General features: G+C 33.2%; 1 protein-coding gene across 5 annotated transcripts; it reads right to left on the minus strand.

Annotated features, from left to right (window-relative positions):
* Window positions 1-14,319, minus strand: LOC128203365 (caspase-3-like). Of its 5 annotated transcripts, none has more exons than XM_052904765.1 (12): window positions 14,159-14,319; window positions 11,687-11,750; window positions 9,874-10,009; window positions 9,142-9,276; window positions 8,061-8,142; window positions 6,893-7,086; window positions 6,210-6,380; window positions 4,362-4,490; window positions 3,481-3,571; window positions 2,662-2,805; window positions 2,290-2,399; window positions 1-1,713 (listed from the first exon to the last, which is right to left on the minus strand). In XM_052904765.1, exons 3-12 carry the CDS (start codon window positions 10,003-10,005, stop codon window positions 1,585-1,587), a joined length of 1,317 nt encoding a protein of 438 aa, XP_052760725.1. In that variant the 5' UTR covers window positions 10,006-10,009; window positions 11,687-11,750; window positions 14,159-14,319; the 3' UTR covers window positions 1-1,584. The 5 variants fall into 5 exon arrangements, with proteins under 5 accessions (XP_052760725.1, XP_052760726.1, XP_052760722.1 ...); XM_052904766.1 differs by lacking the exon at window positions 11,687-11,750 and adding an exon at window positions 13,992-14,032 and having other exon boundaries at window positions 9,874-10,005; XM_052904762.1 differs by lacking the exon at window positions 11,687-11,750 and adding an exon at window positions 13,992-14,032.
* Window positions 14,320-15,006: the final 687 nt, after the last annotated feature.

A 15,006-nucleotide genomic window follows, 5' to 3' on the forward strand; every position in this document is an offset into this window, starting at 1 on the left:
AATTTGTTAATTTTTTTAATCTTCTTAGATAACCACATATCACAAACGTGTATCCAAGAAACTTTCTGAGCAATGAAAATTTTCAAGTTAATAACAATGACGTAAACAACGTTGGTTACTTATACAAAGTCCAGAACTATCGGTGATTTATGTGTTAAATTGATATTAAACAAACTCTTTGGCACACATTTGATATTCATATACTAAATCATAACAATGATAACTGTATAAAATATAAAATATAAATTCATTCAGAAACACACACTTGATAAGGACACCAGGACCTATAATGTTTACACCTTTAAACCATCAAAAGAATAATCTTTGAACAGCTCTCACTTTAACCTTTAACCTTTGGTCAACGTTTTTTATTAAGATTTGAGTGATTCCATAAAGTTCATTTTGCTAACCCAAAGCTGGATGTTTTTTCACATACCAGTAAGTATTAAAGTGAGGAGGTACAAAAATTACCGTAAAAACATTTTTAAGCAAGGTCTGCTATAAACAATTAAAAATATATATATATGCAAAATATATAAACATCATAATGCAAAGACATATAAACTACCATATAAAACACTATCAAAAAGCATATCTTACTTTGTAAAAAAAATATTCTTAAATTAACCTAAACGCTGGATTACTTTTAAAATCGGCAAAATCACGAACAACTGAAATTGGCCTACATCATGAGTTTCATGAAGTTGGGTAGAAATTGTGGCTGCTTATGTAAAAAAGCAAGAGAAGACAATAGAAAAATATCAATCACAATAGCTCAGCTCATCAGTACAATGTTGAGCAAAGGTGAGCTATGACAATCTTCTCTTGATGATAAAAACACTTCTTTTTAAGAAATACTGCCCACAAAATCACAAGGACTTCCACCTCTGGCAATGGGAAATATACAATTATAAATAATTAACATAATACATTTAACACATGCATGCAAAACAGGATCAACCCATTGCCATGATTGCACTGCTGGTAAAATCAGGAATGAAGTTCTTGTAATTATGTTCTTTCAAGAGGGCTCAGTACATTATGTCAAGAAACAAAGCTTGGCAAAGCATTATGGCCAGTTGCTCAGATGTTTCTTGTCCAATCTAGGTTGTCTGGTTAGGGCACTCGCTTCTAACCAAGGCGACCTGGGCTTGACTCCCGACCTGGGCACATGTGAGTTTGGTTATGGGTCACAAAATCAGACAAATGGGTTATCTCTGGTTTCCCCCACAAGACCACACTCTCCCTCAACATTGTGCCAACAAGACTTAGTACAAGTTAATGTACACATGTAGCTTTCTTGACAATCTTTGTAAAAAAAAAAAGGTTTAAGAAATCTAGGTTTATACTACAATAGCAAACGGTGAAAATTCATGGGCATAATTATTTTTCATCCTATAAACACAGTTTAGTAAAGTCAGGCAACCGGCCATTTGTGTACTGTCTGTTTTCAGCAAGACATGTTAAGGAAGACCCTTAGATTTAGTACGGGAGAGGGTGTGTTCAGGAGGCCCCTGCTTGATCTAGTAGCGAGGATGGCAGGTTAAGGAGGCCTCTGTTGGATCTAGAGGGGAGAGGGTGTGTTCAGGATGCCCCTGTTGGATCTCGAGGGGTTGATGGTGGGTTGAGGTACCAGGTTTTTGTCAGCATGACCTGGGGAGCAGGAATCTGTATGCCAGCATACTCATCTATCTTGGATACACTGTTGTTTACCTGTATTGAAGAGGTATGACATTAAAGATCAAACAGAAATATTTCCACATATCTACTTATATTGACCTAAGAAAGGCATTCTGATTAATTTCCAAAGATCAAAGATCATTCATTTAGCTAATATTCGTCTTTTTAACATGCTCATCACTGAAGGTAAAATCAAATTGGATTCCTGACGAGATCTTGAATACCAAACAGTTTCATGATCTTAAATATACAAGGGTCACAACCACAAGCATATGGCAAAACTTGGTCATGTCATTCCTTTCCTTGTCCAGCAATTAATCACAAGCAGTTATTGGTTTGTATTATAATTCTCTGCAGCAAACTTTATTCACTTGGGCGTGTCGCCCCAAAAACATAATATGGCAATTGCAAGGCATGTTATGTTTTAGGGGGATTTTGCCGCTTTTGAGGACACATAGGCTTAGAATTTTGAATGACCTGAAAATATGTTTCTTATTTTAAATTTCTATTGAATTATCATGAAAATTTAATACAGATTTGCCCCACCCCCATTTTTGGACATATTAACCTGGTATGAGTTTTTTGTTTAAGAAGTGACATGTTGGATACCTTGACCAGCATTCTGAGTACATCCACACTGTTAGCGTTCTCTGAGAAGACCTTCACAAAACCCTGGATGAAAAAACTGCCGTCATGTTTGTGCCGCCAACTGACATGGCCTGCAAAATATGATCCAGGTTCATAGTACAGGCTGTTACTATGGGTTTTGTAAGTGAATGACACGATAACCGTGAAAACACAATAATCTGAATCTGAAATCACTGCCAATTGTTACCAAGGCTTTAACATCACAAACAGTATTAAAAAGAAGTTCTAATGAGAGTTCAAAGCATAGTTATAGTTAATTTAATTAGCTTACAGTAAGACGCCTAGAAAAGGTTGTGAAAATATGTTTAAATGTTCTTTAAATATTCAACATACGTGGAATGGTTGAATAGGCAATCAGGAAGTCTTGCATGTTGGGAATACGGCAGACACTGCCTTCTTCTGCCATAGGGCGGACATCAACCGATGCTGCACACTTGCTGATGTTAGAGTGCCCTAAGCTACCTTTGTCTTCACTGTCTGTAAAAGAATCAAATCAAATTGTACAATCAATTTAGGAGATTGGAGTCTACATATTTTTTAAGGTTCTTGGATATGTCTGTTATGTTGTTCGCCTTCATCTAGCCTTGATTAATTACATTAATTTCAAATCGAAAAAGAATTGTCTAAATATCATGAAACGTCAAGTCTTTAGTAGTCAATAATGACAATATTACTATTGATAGAGACAGATGATGATCTTTTTAATCAATTAAAGTTTAAACTATCTAGGTAAAAATTTCAATGGGCATAATTATTTTTCATCCTATAAACATAAAACATTATCTTCAATAGTCAATAAGGACGATATAACTATTGATAGAGACAGATGATGATCTTTTTAATCAATTATCCATTATGATTGATCAGTTAAGACTTCACTTTTCAAAGCTAATGGAAATTTTACATTTGTAAACTATTACAATCATGTGCACAGTTCTGTTACAGTTCACAATCACTTTGAGCATTTGGGTCAGGAATTAGAGAAGAGAATTAAAAAATGTTTTTGATATAAAAATAGACACTAGGAATAGCTCAACAATTATTAAAGTCACAGTTATAAGCTGGCAACTGATAATAGGACGATTCCTAATTTATTGTCCCTCGAAAAACAGGCAAACTTTAAATTAAAGAGACAATATTTCTAGCACTCACCACCTCTGCAGGCATTCACAATGAAAAACTTTGGTTTGTTACGTAGGGCTGGGCAATTGTCTGCAGTGAAGATATTGTAAATGTCGTACACCTGCAAGAACAATAAGCAAGTGGAAGTGAGAAACAATTGCACAGCAAGCTGATGGGTTTTACCAGTCAAAATTGAACATAACTCTAAATTGATTAGAGCCAAGGTTATGTCCCTTGCAACACATGTCAGCATATAGTCTCTGCCAACATTTGCGCTACGTTTCATCTAAATATCTTCAACGGTTTTATAATTATAGCGATGATTCAAGTTTTTGCTGGTCACTGAAGACAACACATACCGGTAGGCTAAAACAAATAACTTCAACCCTTCTGAGGAAAAAGTCTACCATAAAGAGAAGTCCATAAATTAATATACATACATGGGAACATCAGTTTCAAACACACATTTAATCTACACTTTTGTCACAATCATCAAAATTTGACTTTCATTGAATCAACAATGCCTTTAATTCAGGGCAGAGAAAATTGAAACAAATTTGTCTAAAACGCAATATTTTACCAGTTTAGGGATTGTACTAATTTTAAATGCTTTCAAGAATGCCATCATTTTACAGAAGAAGCAAGATCATTGCATAGCAAATGTCAATGCTCACCTGTTTTATCAGTCAGACAAGAAGCATTTCAGGACAACCATTACAGCCAGAGTTATGGGCCTTGCCTTTTATATGCATATTGTCTCTGGAAACATGTGTATAAAGTTTCATTTAAATATGTAAACTGTTTTTGAGTAATGGCCAAGGTTATTTTCTGTACTACATCGACACCAAGGCTATGGCAATACCATGGCATTTCTTCGATAGACAAGATATAAATACTAGGTTCTCACTTACATTTATCTGGACACAGTCAACTCCAAACACAAGGTCATCACTGCCATGGGTAAGAATTGCCACAGCTAAACTGTCTACATCTTTAAGCTGGGAATGCTTCGACAAGTAATTCAGGTTGGCTATGATCTCCTGAAAATGAATAGACTATGGATAGTCATTAATGTTGACTCTGGCATGCAAGAATGCAAATTGTTTGGCCAAAAATAATTTTGAATGATAGAAAACTGACCATACACCCTCAAAGCCTGATACCGAAATTTTTGCCAGAAATTTTGGACCAAGGTTCCCAATTATCAATCACCTGGCCCCAATTTTTCGAAACTTCTTAAATCCCTTATAACAGGATTAAGCTAAGCTCACTATTTTTGTCTTTCAATAATTTGCGTAATATTTAATTCTTTCAGTTTTTTATGCTTTAGATGGAAATTATTATTATTATAATTACAATAAACCATATTTATTAATCAAATTCCAATTTAAGAATGTACTTTGCCTTATTGAAATAAGCAACTTAAGCCTGTTAAGCTTAAGAAGTTTTCGCAAAATTGGGGCCTGCAGATACCTGGGTAGCAAAGTTCATAGATATTAGTTTATGATGCAAATTTAAAAGCAGAGACATAAATAATACAATTTCTGTCAAGTTATCTCAGAAACCATCCTAATTTTGAGAGACTTTTTTCAGTTTTCCTGTTTCATTTCAGACCATATTAGTTTACGATTATCTCAGGTATAAGACATTATTTTATAAAATAGTAACAACTAACAGTTATATCTACAACCTAGAATGTAGGGCTTTTAATGCCCATTTTCGGAATAAGACCTTAGTCATTTTGAGAAAAAAAATTCTCCCACCTCAGATAAGTAGATGCCATAATTTTACAATGCTAGAAATTCTTATCTTGCCCATGGGCGAAGATAAAATGCCCGTATGGAACTCCTTTTTTATGGTCACCGCATAGTAATTACCTCCCTTGTTGAAAACTGTCATCTGTAGCATAATGGAAACCTTGTCTTATGGCAATATTAAGAACGCTAATTAATTATTTCTCGCTTCAGATGTTACCATAAAACAGTTTTCCAGCACCTTTCAAGAAATAATGCTTCACTCTCCTTAGAACTATTTGCCTATTAACATAATGTGTATCACTGTGCGCATATCCATGACAACTACGAATTATCGCATATCCATACGCAATTACTTTCACTAAGCACAAAAGAGTTCCATTGAAAAAAATACATATTTACTTTATTTTGTTTAACTGAGGTGGGAGAAAAGGCCTCTACCATAGCCGTTCGTTTAAGATAGGGTCATTCCGACCCAGAAACTCGGTAAACCTCATTTCAGCAAAACACCCTACGCTCGGGTCGGAATGAACGTATCTTACACTCTCAGCCATGGAAGATACTTATAGTCATTAACATGCTTTAATTGGGAAATTTCAGTTCGAAGAACAAGCTTTTTGGTCTCCTTTAAATGAGGAAATTATTAAATATCAGTTTCTTTTTCCTTTCAAAGGACCTAAAACAGCTGAAATATCAATCCTTGGGGAGTAAATAATATCTACTGCAATAAAACATGACAGAAAATATTTCAAACTGATCTCTGAATGTGATGAAAATCAATGAATTCTGAATTTAATAATCCCTAAAACTAAACATCACATAATTTATAAGGATGCTGAAAGAACCAGTGCATGTAAAAAGACTTTCATATTTGTTTATTATTACTTTTGATTGCAATTTTTTTCTGAAGATTTGGAAAAATATCTTATATTTTGCTTTGGTAAATGGGTCTGATAGTCAGACCCGTGGGTACTATAGCAAAAGCCCTGGAATGCAACATCATACCATGGCCTTCAGGTTTTCTCGGATTTCCACACCAAATCCCAGTTTGAGAAAGAGTTCTTTGAGATTGTCCCTGTCTACATCAGTACCATCTCTGGTCTCTAGGTCTCCTGTAAATTTCTTGTTGTTTATGATCAGTAGCAGGCCCCTGGGGTCCGACACCATACGATATTCCTGAGGAGATAAAAATAAATAAATAAAATTCCATAAATTGTATGTGTTGCCAGTTGCTAAGATAAAATATTGACATGACCTCGACTTTTGACCTTAAAAACATATTAGAGGTCATCTACTGACCATGACCAATGGCATACTTTAAAGATTCTACAACAATTCATTAATAAGATATTAATCGTACAATAAAGTGTGATGCTGACAGCGTCCCTGGACAAAGTAATCCTTTTGCAGATGACACAAAAAACCTATTTGAAGCAGATGTAGCTTGCAAAATATCACTGTGTTTCAACATTTATCATCATAGATTATGTGTTTCAACAATTCAATAGCAAATCATAAAGAGAGAATTTTAATTCAATTAATATTTTGCTCATTGAACAATGATCACATGTGTAAATCTCTGAAATATAGGTCATGATTAATAACAATGCATGAAAATAAATATTAAGTTCTGTAAACTACTTTGACTGAAGTCATGGATTAAAGAGCTCTGTAAACAGTAGGTATACCTCTTCCATATTTCCGGTGTAACCTGGCCCATTCAGTGAGGCACTGCTAGCCCGAGATGATAGTGATTCCGGAAAAGAGCCTGAGGAGCTTGAGGGTGGAACATAATTGGGCCCAGAGTTTGTAGATGGGGCACATTTACCTGAACCGCCCTGAGTTTCCTGTATACCCGTCCAGCTAGGCTCAGTTTCCATCTCTGAAATTAAATTTTGAATTAAGCAGTCAATTGGTTTAACAAAGATTAAGTTTTACTTTTCCTTGTTATTAACTAATTGGAAACAAAACTTTAGCTGAACTTGATATCAATGAATACATCAAGCCAAAACTACCTTTCACCCATTTTTCTCTGACAGTAGAACAATAGACATTCAACTAATATTTAAACACTGTGACAGATCTTTGTTCTGATGTGCATACATGTCCTGTCATTGTGAGTAATAATATGTTTAGGCTAACTGTTATCATAGTTTACCAGACAAGAACTAATTACATAGACACCGTAGCAATAACATGAGAGCCATGATCGAATGCCAACGCTCATCTGTTCTTGAACAAGGCCGTAACTCTTAAATGAATAAAACCAGAGTTATGCCCCTAACATGTGTATATTGTCTCTGGCAATATATGTTTCACGTTTCATTTCAATATCTTGAATGTTTTTTTAATTATGACCATGGGTTAAAGTTTTTGCACAAAGACGATGTCAATCACAATAACAAGGCTATGACAATACCTCAAACAGACGAGCTATAAATACCTTGACTTTGGTTCAACTTGAAATTTAATAGAAAAAGCTTAAAATGATATAAAAGGCATTTTGGGTTTTAAATGTCTTATTTAAATTTTGTTTAAACACATTATATTTTATGACACAGCACCTATAAAATACATATTTTGACAAAGTCACAAATATAATTAAGAATTTGATTGGAAGCTTAAAGCTTATAAGGATCATCTTTTTTGGCATCAGACATATGCTCTCTGATAGTCTTATGACTTTCAAAAGAATAATTAACTTCAAAGTAGATGCCAAAAATATGTGTCAAATTAGTAATTAAAAGGTTTACAAGGGATTATTTTATGTTGTAATGAGAAAAATATATACATGTTGTTTACAGTATGCAAACTTATCATTTGTGTATTAAACTAAATTAAGATTTATTGATGTACCTTGAGTTTCCCCATTCTGGAGAACTTCTGCCCTGGGATTGATGGTAAGCTCTGCCAGATTGGCCCCTGTTTGCTGGTACTCCTTTAATGACAAGAATTTCCAAATCAGTTTCAATTTGGACATTGTCATTGAAAATGTTGGAATGAGTCACGTGAAATAAAATGTTACATTTTCCGTTTTTTTGGCAAAAAACTGTAGGTCAATTTTTTTTTTAAATACCTTTGAAAATCATCTCTAATTCATTTTTTACATATTACTATGAATTGGATAAATGTGGGTTTTTTCTCAAAAACATTGCTGCCTCATTTTTGCTGACAATGTCAAACAGCATCAAACAACGTCTCCATAGAGAAAGAACCCAATTTGTGCATATTTACATAGAAGAAGTTAATGAGTTCTTACATCGTGGTGACGAGTCCATCTGACAAAATTTAAAATACAGCTCACTGATCCTCTTTAACATATTTAGTATCAGGCTGTAGTGGTCAGGACAGTTTATTGGTATATCATGCATCATCAAAAATTAACATTGTTCTTTATTGAACTAATTGAAATAAATAAGTGGTCAAACGTAAGCACTGGTTTGAGATTGTCAAATTACAATGAAATTCAGCATTACATACGGTACTCCAGGGGCCATATTACAGAGGCATCTTAAGTTAAAATTTTACCTTTTCCTTAAATTCAACAATTTCCTTAACTGATTTATTTTATTTAAAGAAAGTGTTATGCTAATTGCACATCCTGCAATTAAGATATGGACACTGAAGCTTTAAAAAATGAAATCTCCATTTTTAAAAACTAGTTTTTTGAAAAAATATAACAATTCCAAATTTTAAACAGAATTTAAAATAAGTTAAACAATTCTTAAGTTTCTTCTGTAATACAGACCCAGTAGTTATGTTTCAAAAGATGAACTAGTTATATACTACTGCAACCACTTCTGATTTCAAACTATCCAAAGAGTAAAAAACTTCAAACTTTCTTTGTACGTATTTAAGAAATCTTTCATAAAAAATATATATGTCATTAAAGAAAACGGTAGTACATAAATATCTGAAGATATCATTCAGAACTAACCAGTAATATTGCATCTGCTAGTGTCTTATGCCCAGATTCCAGCAGGATCTGTAAGAACGTGTTGAATGCCTTCGGACCCCTTCTTGGAAGCAAGTCCAGAAATGCTCTCACTTGATCCGGCCTCGATTCCTTTGCCTGAAAATCAATTAACATTGGATCATATGTATGTACACTACGTATTGACATTTTTGGTCATCTTTGGGAAAAAGACAATATCAGATACATATTCAAATTTTCTCATTCATATTAAAAGTTACTCATATATTAGGATCAATTCGAGACGGCTTGACATATTCTGGTAATACACTGTGATAAGTAATATATCAGTTTATAGTGATAGGTTGCTTATAGGTTAAACATTGGATATTTATTTGTCCAATACAATATGCCAAATTTATTCAAACTCTAGAATATACCATGCTTTTTGGGGCGTTTGCCGATGTGTTGAAATTATTTTATGATTTTTCATATGCTAGATATAAGTGCCTCTAAAACATCATAGTGTGACCCTACCATAACACACATGATCCTTATTAAGTGTCACTGTCTGCACATTTTTATGTTAATATATTGAATGTCTTTTTAGTTATGTCCAGGATTAAAGATTGTGCACAGCACCCACAAAGATACAAGTTGTTATGTTGATTTGCTAAAAAACATAAAAAAGACGACAAGCTAATAAGAACAAGTTCAAAAATTCCCATCTGGGAGTGGATAATTGTCAATTACTACCTTTAATTGTTCCAACATGATAGGTGTAAGAAGCTGGTATTTATCTATAAAGTCATAGACATCTTTTATCTGCAAATCAGTGACCAACTGCACTCTGCATTTCCTCAGCGCCGTTTTCTGTGCTTTCTCCATCTGTCTGAAAAAAAGATTTATGGACAAGTATATGTAAAACAGATTATTTCAAGGAAATTTTACTTCAGACATGGTTAAAAGGACTAGATGGAAAAATGCATGTTGGTTATCATTTAATGTACAGTTTAAAATTATCCATCAAAATGAATTTCATGAAAAAAAAAAATTAAAACTTTTTTAGGAAAATCAAAAAAATTATTGTGAAACATGCTGAAATACCACTTCAAGAACACTTGTAATAAATTATGAGGAAAAAAAAAATCTGAAACAGTACGATAGATTCAAACTACAAGTGAGGTCTCTGTATGGATTTGTTGCATTATGAACTTGCCAATCGTCAATGTTCATGAGCTCAATTCACAGGTATGATGCCACCCAATTAGCGACCAGGTTGTAGGTTCTTATAAGCTAGATGTTGAGCCATATAATGAATGATGTCAAGTGCTTGGTCTTAATAAGTTGCAATCATTGAATAAACCCTAAACCTAATAGTATTTACTATCAACCTATTCCTAAACTTAAGCCTAAAACATCTTATGATATCAGACATGCCATTTTTGGAACTGGTTTAACTTATTTTCCTTTTTTGTTTTACTGATGTTATCAAAAAAGAATGATCTCCATTTTTAAACCTATACATAATATCTTTTGGTGATACTTTGTACTTGTTTGATTTTTTTGTGTCTGAAATTGAGACATTTTGCTGGAGTCATTGTCTTGTGCACTATTAGACATAATCAAAAGTACATAACCTGATGAATTACTTTAACACCTAAAATAATGAGACTCACACTATATAAGCACAAGATGTATACATGTTAGCAAGATAATAAATTAATTTGCAATTTTGTGAGTCACTTTTTATCTTTTTCATACTTAAAACTTTCAATTTATCCTTCAGTTCAATTTAAAGTTTGGAAAGCATTCAAAATATTACATATGATATCAATCTGACCGGACCTGGCAACCCATCCCCACCCCCAGAATAATTAATCCCCCCACACCCTATAAAAAAGCTTATTCTTTAATGTTCTGATTATAGAAGAATTCTTTCACACATTTACATGATACGTATTCTGTCAATAATTTTTCGCGATGTGGCAATTCATTAGCAATGCTTTAGAATCATCATAGCCAATTTAGATAGTAATTCATACAAAATCAATTACTAAATAGATTCTCATCAAATTCGGTGGCATTTCTAACAGGAACGCTTCAATCATAATTAATTGTGGCAGGTGGAAAGTGGTCAGACGACAAAAAGTGTAACAGTATTGGGATTTATTTGCTTAATGCTACTACAGTGGGTCAGCATCCAACTGATAATCTTTAATAAACAGATATATTATTCATAATCAGAGCTTCTAAAAGTTTGAACTTAATGGACAGCAATCATTTCATTGTATTTTCTTAAAATGATGTAAGTGGCTCACTCAGCAATCAGACTCTGTAGTTAATCAAGGGTGTCGCTACTGATATCCTATAGAATTAGGGCAGGACTAGGATAATTACTTTGGAATTTGATTTCGTAGATTAAAAATGACAATTGTAATTGAAATATAATGATACAGCAACTTCATAGCGAAGTGTGACAAATTAATTGTTTACATGAGAAAAAGACGGCAATTCTGACATCACTTTGAAGCAATAAAAACAGCAACATCAATTACACAGATCTTACCGCCCTCAAGGATGTCCCTGGTGTATTACAAGTTCTATTTTTTTACTGACCTAGCCGTTTTGGACTGCAATTGAAAAAAATAAACAATTTTTGGACTGATTTGTTAGCCATTTTCTGTAACTGAAATCACTCTGGCGAAGTCAAAATTGGTCCCGACCGATAATATGTTGTTTTTTATAAGCCCTGATATATTATAACTATCACAGTTATTATTTTTTAGTACCAGGTTTAACTTTTTTTTACTTTTGATACTGAACTTATTCAACTTAAGTTCCGTCACCATATAAATGAGTGTTTTAACAAAGCCAACAAAATGACTGTGCTTGTGCGGCGTTCATTTTTTCATATTATCACAAAATCCTTTTGTAAGCAAGACAGTTATTAGTCTAAAATAATACTATAGACGTGTGATACGGGATTCTTCTAATCCCTAACGACTAAACAGGTTTGTGCAAAAACAAGGGGGTTTTGAAAAATATTGATATTGTATTTAGAGAAGTATTTTATGTTTGAAATAGGTGATAAAAAGGTTTATATCCATATTTTACAATGTAAGTGCAATAATATTTTGCACAAAACGAGCTTCAAATGCATTAAAACACAGGATTTACCTTTCCAATAAAATGAAACTTGATTGACACAGACAACAATTATGCTTATCGTAACAAACCGGCCATCTTCGGCACACTTCGTGATAGACCTCGTAAATAAAATCGTAACAACTCAGCCATCTCCAAGTAGTTTCGATTGTTGTAAAACTGTGAACTGCAGCTTGGCAGGTGCCCTTCATGTATATATTATATTTTTATGTTTTGACAGTACGAAATGTAAAAAAACATATCAAACTCATAATTAATCGTTGGATGTTTACTTTTTTGTGTACAGAATTAAATAAAATAACATTATCTGGTTATATTTCATGTTTTTATATTTTATTGACGCAATATAAATATATATGCTTTAACCCGGATCGGAATAACTACCCACTTTTGGTAAAAAACAATTTGTACGTGAAGGATTTGCCATATCAAAAATTGTAATAAAGATCTGTCAACGTACAATTATTTGGACTAGACAATTATATGACCACATCTAGAATATGGGAATATTGTATGGAACACAACATTCATAAAAGACATTGAAGCTATAGAAAAAGTTCAGAAAAGGGCAACCAAGCTAGTAAATTATGTAAGAGACATGTCATAATTATATTGAAAGATTAGAAGCTCTCAAACTTTCATCGCTTTAATACAGAAGAGTTTGTCAAATGAGGAGAAATGATTGAAGTTTATAAAAAATGAATAAAAAAGTAAACAAACTATGAAAAGACTTTTTCAAATTAATTATTAAACAACTTGGGGACATGCATTAAAACTGAAAATGAAGTTTCAAGAAAGACACTCGGTGACACTTTTTTTAAAAAAGAGTAATTTTTGAGTGGTACTGTACTGGGCAGTTGTTTAATTCCGGATCAATTTTGAAGTTTTCTTAAAATATTGTCATAATTACTGAACATAAGTGCATAAAATTTTAATACAGAAATGTTGGGTACTAAATCAACCAAAATGGAAAAAGAATAAAAGAAAAAACAATTAATTATAATATAATATTCAGTACTAAATAAGGGCATAAACGACGTCCAAAAACCTGCATTCAGTGCCTTAATATTCGGATTTTTTCAAAGAACAAAGTAAACATTATTAAGTCAATACAAATATTTAAATGCTACATAAATGAACATCATGTATTAAATGTTTAACCTGTATATAAATTTTATACTTCTCTGAAGTATTTGTATGTGTATTTTCGGCGTATCCAAACTACTAATTTGTCCGAATTTGCATAATTTTGAAAGTACAAATCTGATTCATTTTTGCTTCATTTTCATATCAAATGCTGCACAACACAAAACAATGACATCGTCAATTTATTTACTTTTTATGATTTTTTTTTTTGTATTTCGTCATAAACATTGTATAGTAGGTCTAGTGTTTAAAGATAACCCTGTGTAACCTCAATATAAAAGCTCGCGCTGTGTGACGTCATCCCCCACGTGACTTAATATTGTCATTTAGGAAAGCGAAAGTTTAGAGGTATTTATTTTGGGGTTATACTCGAATAGCTGCACTTTTGTGTTGTTTCTGTTGCTATGGAGGTCAGTTGCGTAGACTGTGATCATTCTATATTGATCACGGTCGCCGAAACGCTTTTTAAACGATTTCCGAATATTTAGGCAAATCCGGAATTAGGCAACTGCCCAGTACTACATGAAGGATAATATAAACTTAGTTTATCCATATAATACCTGGGTATCTGCTCATGAGTTGAACCAACTTGCGCCCCTTACTACAGATATAAAAATGTAAGATGTAAGAACTAAACATTATTTGCCAAATAATTTGGTGTTTCTTGTCATATTGAACTTTTAAGTTTCATTTCGAAATGACCGAATAAATGTCCGTAAAAATTTACCTTTGTGGCGGATGGATTTTCCCCACGGGAAATTCCCCGTGGATTTCAGAGTCGGGAGACAAACAAACCGAAACGAAAGAGTAAAAGTTTAAAAAAAACAACACTACTTTCGATTTCCTACATTAGAAAATGGTAACATACTAAATAGGGGAGGTAAGTTTTGTCAATCACATGGCACACAACACTTTAATAGTAGCACACAACAATCTATACTATGGCGTTGACTGGTTTTGTTATGGAGACATAAATAGTCAAAACGTATCTAAAGACATTTACCCCGTCCACTCCCCCACGCCCTACTTTTGCAAAGTATATAGATCTAATAAGTATATAATCATACAATATACTTTATAACTTACTCGATTCATTTTTCCCAAAAATCATTTTCGAAACTCAAAATCGAACTTACTTAGATTTTGAAAAAAGTTAATGACTTCCTTAGCAATCAATGACTTCATTAGCAACTAATTATTTACTAGGCAACCAAAGATATCTTTTATCACCACATTCTTCTTCAGCAACAATCGCAATGATGACTTCCTTAGCAACCAATGACTTCCTCGGTTACAAATGAGAACCGTATAAATAACCCTCATTCACAGTAAACAATGACTTCCTTAGCCAGCAGCGACTTCCTGGGTAAGCAATGACTACCTTATTAAACCTTCACATTATCAACAAGATAATTCCCGAGCATCCGCTTATATACTTTCTTAGTTGTCAATAACGTACTTTGTAACCATTGAATCCCTTGAACCATGACTTCCTTACCAACTACTTTCATTCAAAGCAATGAATTACTACCTTACAAAACAATTAACGTTCTTAGCAATCACTTATTCTTAACA

This window comes from Mya arenaria, chromosome 9, assembly GCF_026914265.1.
Source record: "Mya arenaria isolate MELC-2E11 chromosome 9, ASM2691426v1".
NCBI classification, from domain to species: Eukaryota; Metazoa; Mollusca; class Bivalvia; order Myida; family Myidae; genus Mya; species Mya arenaria.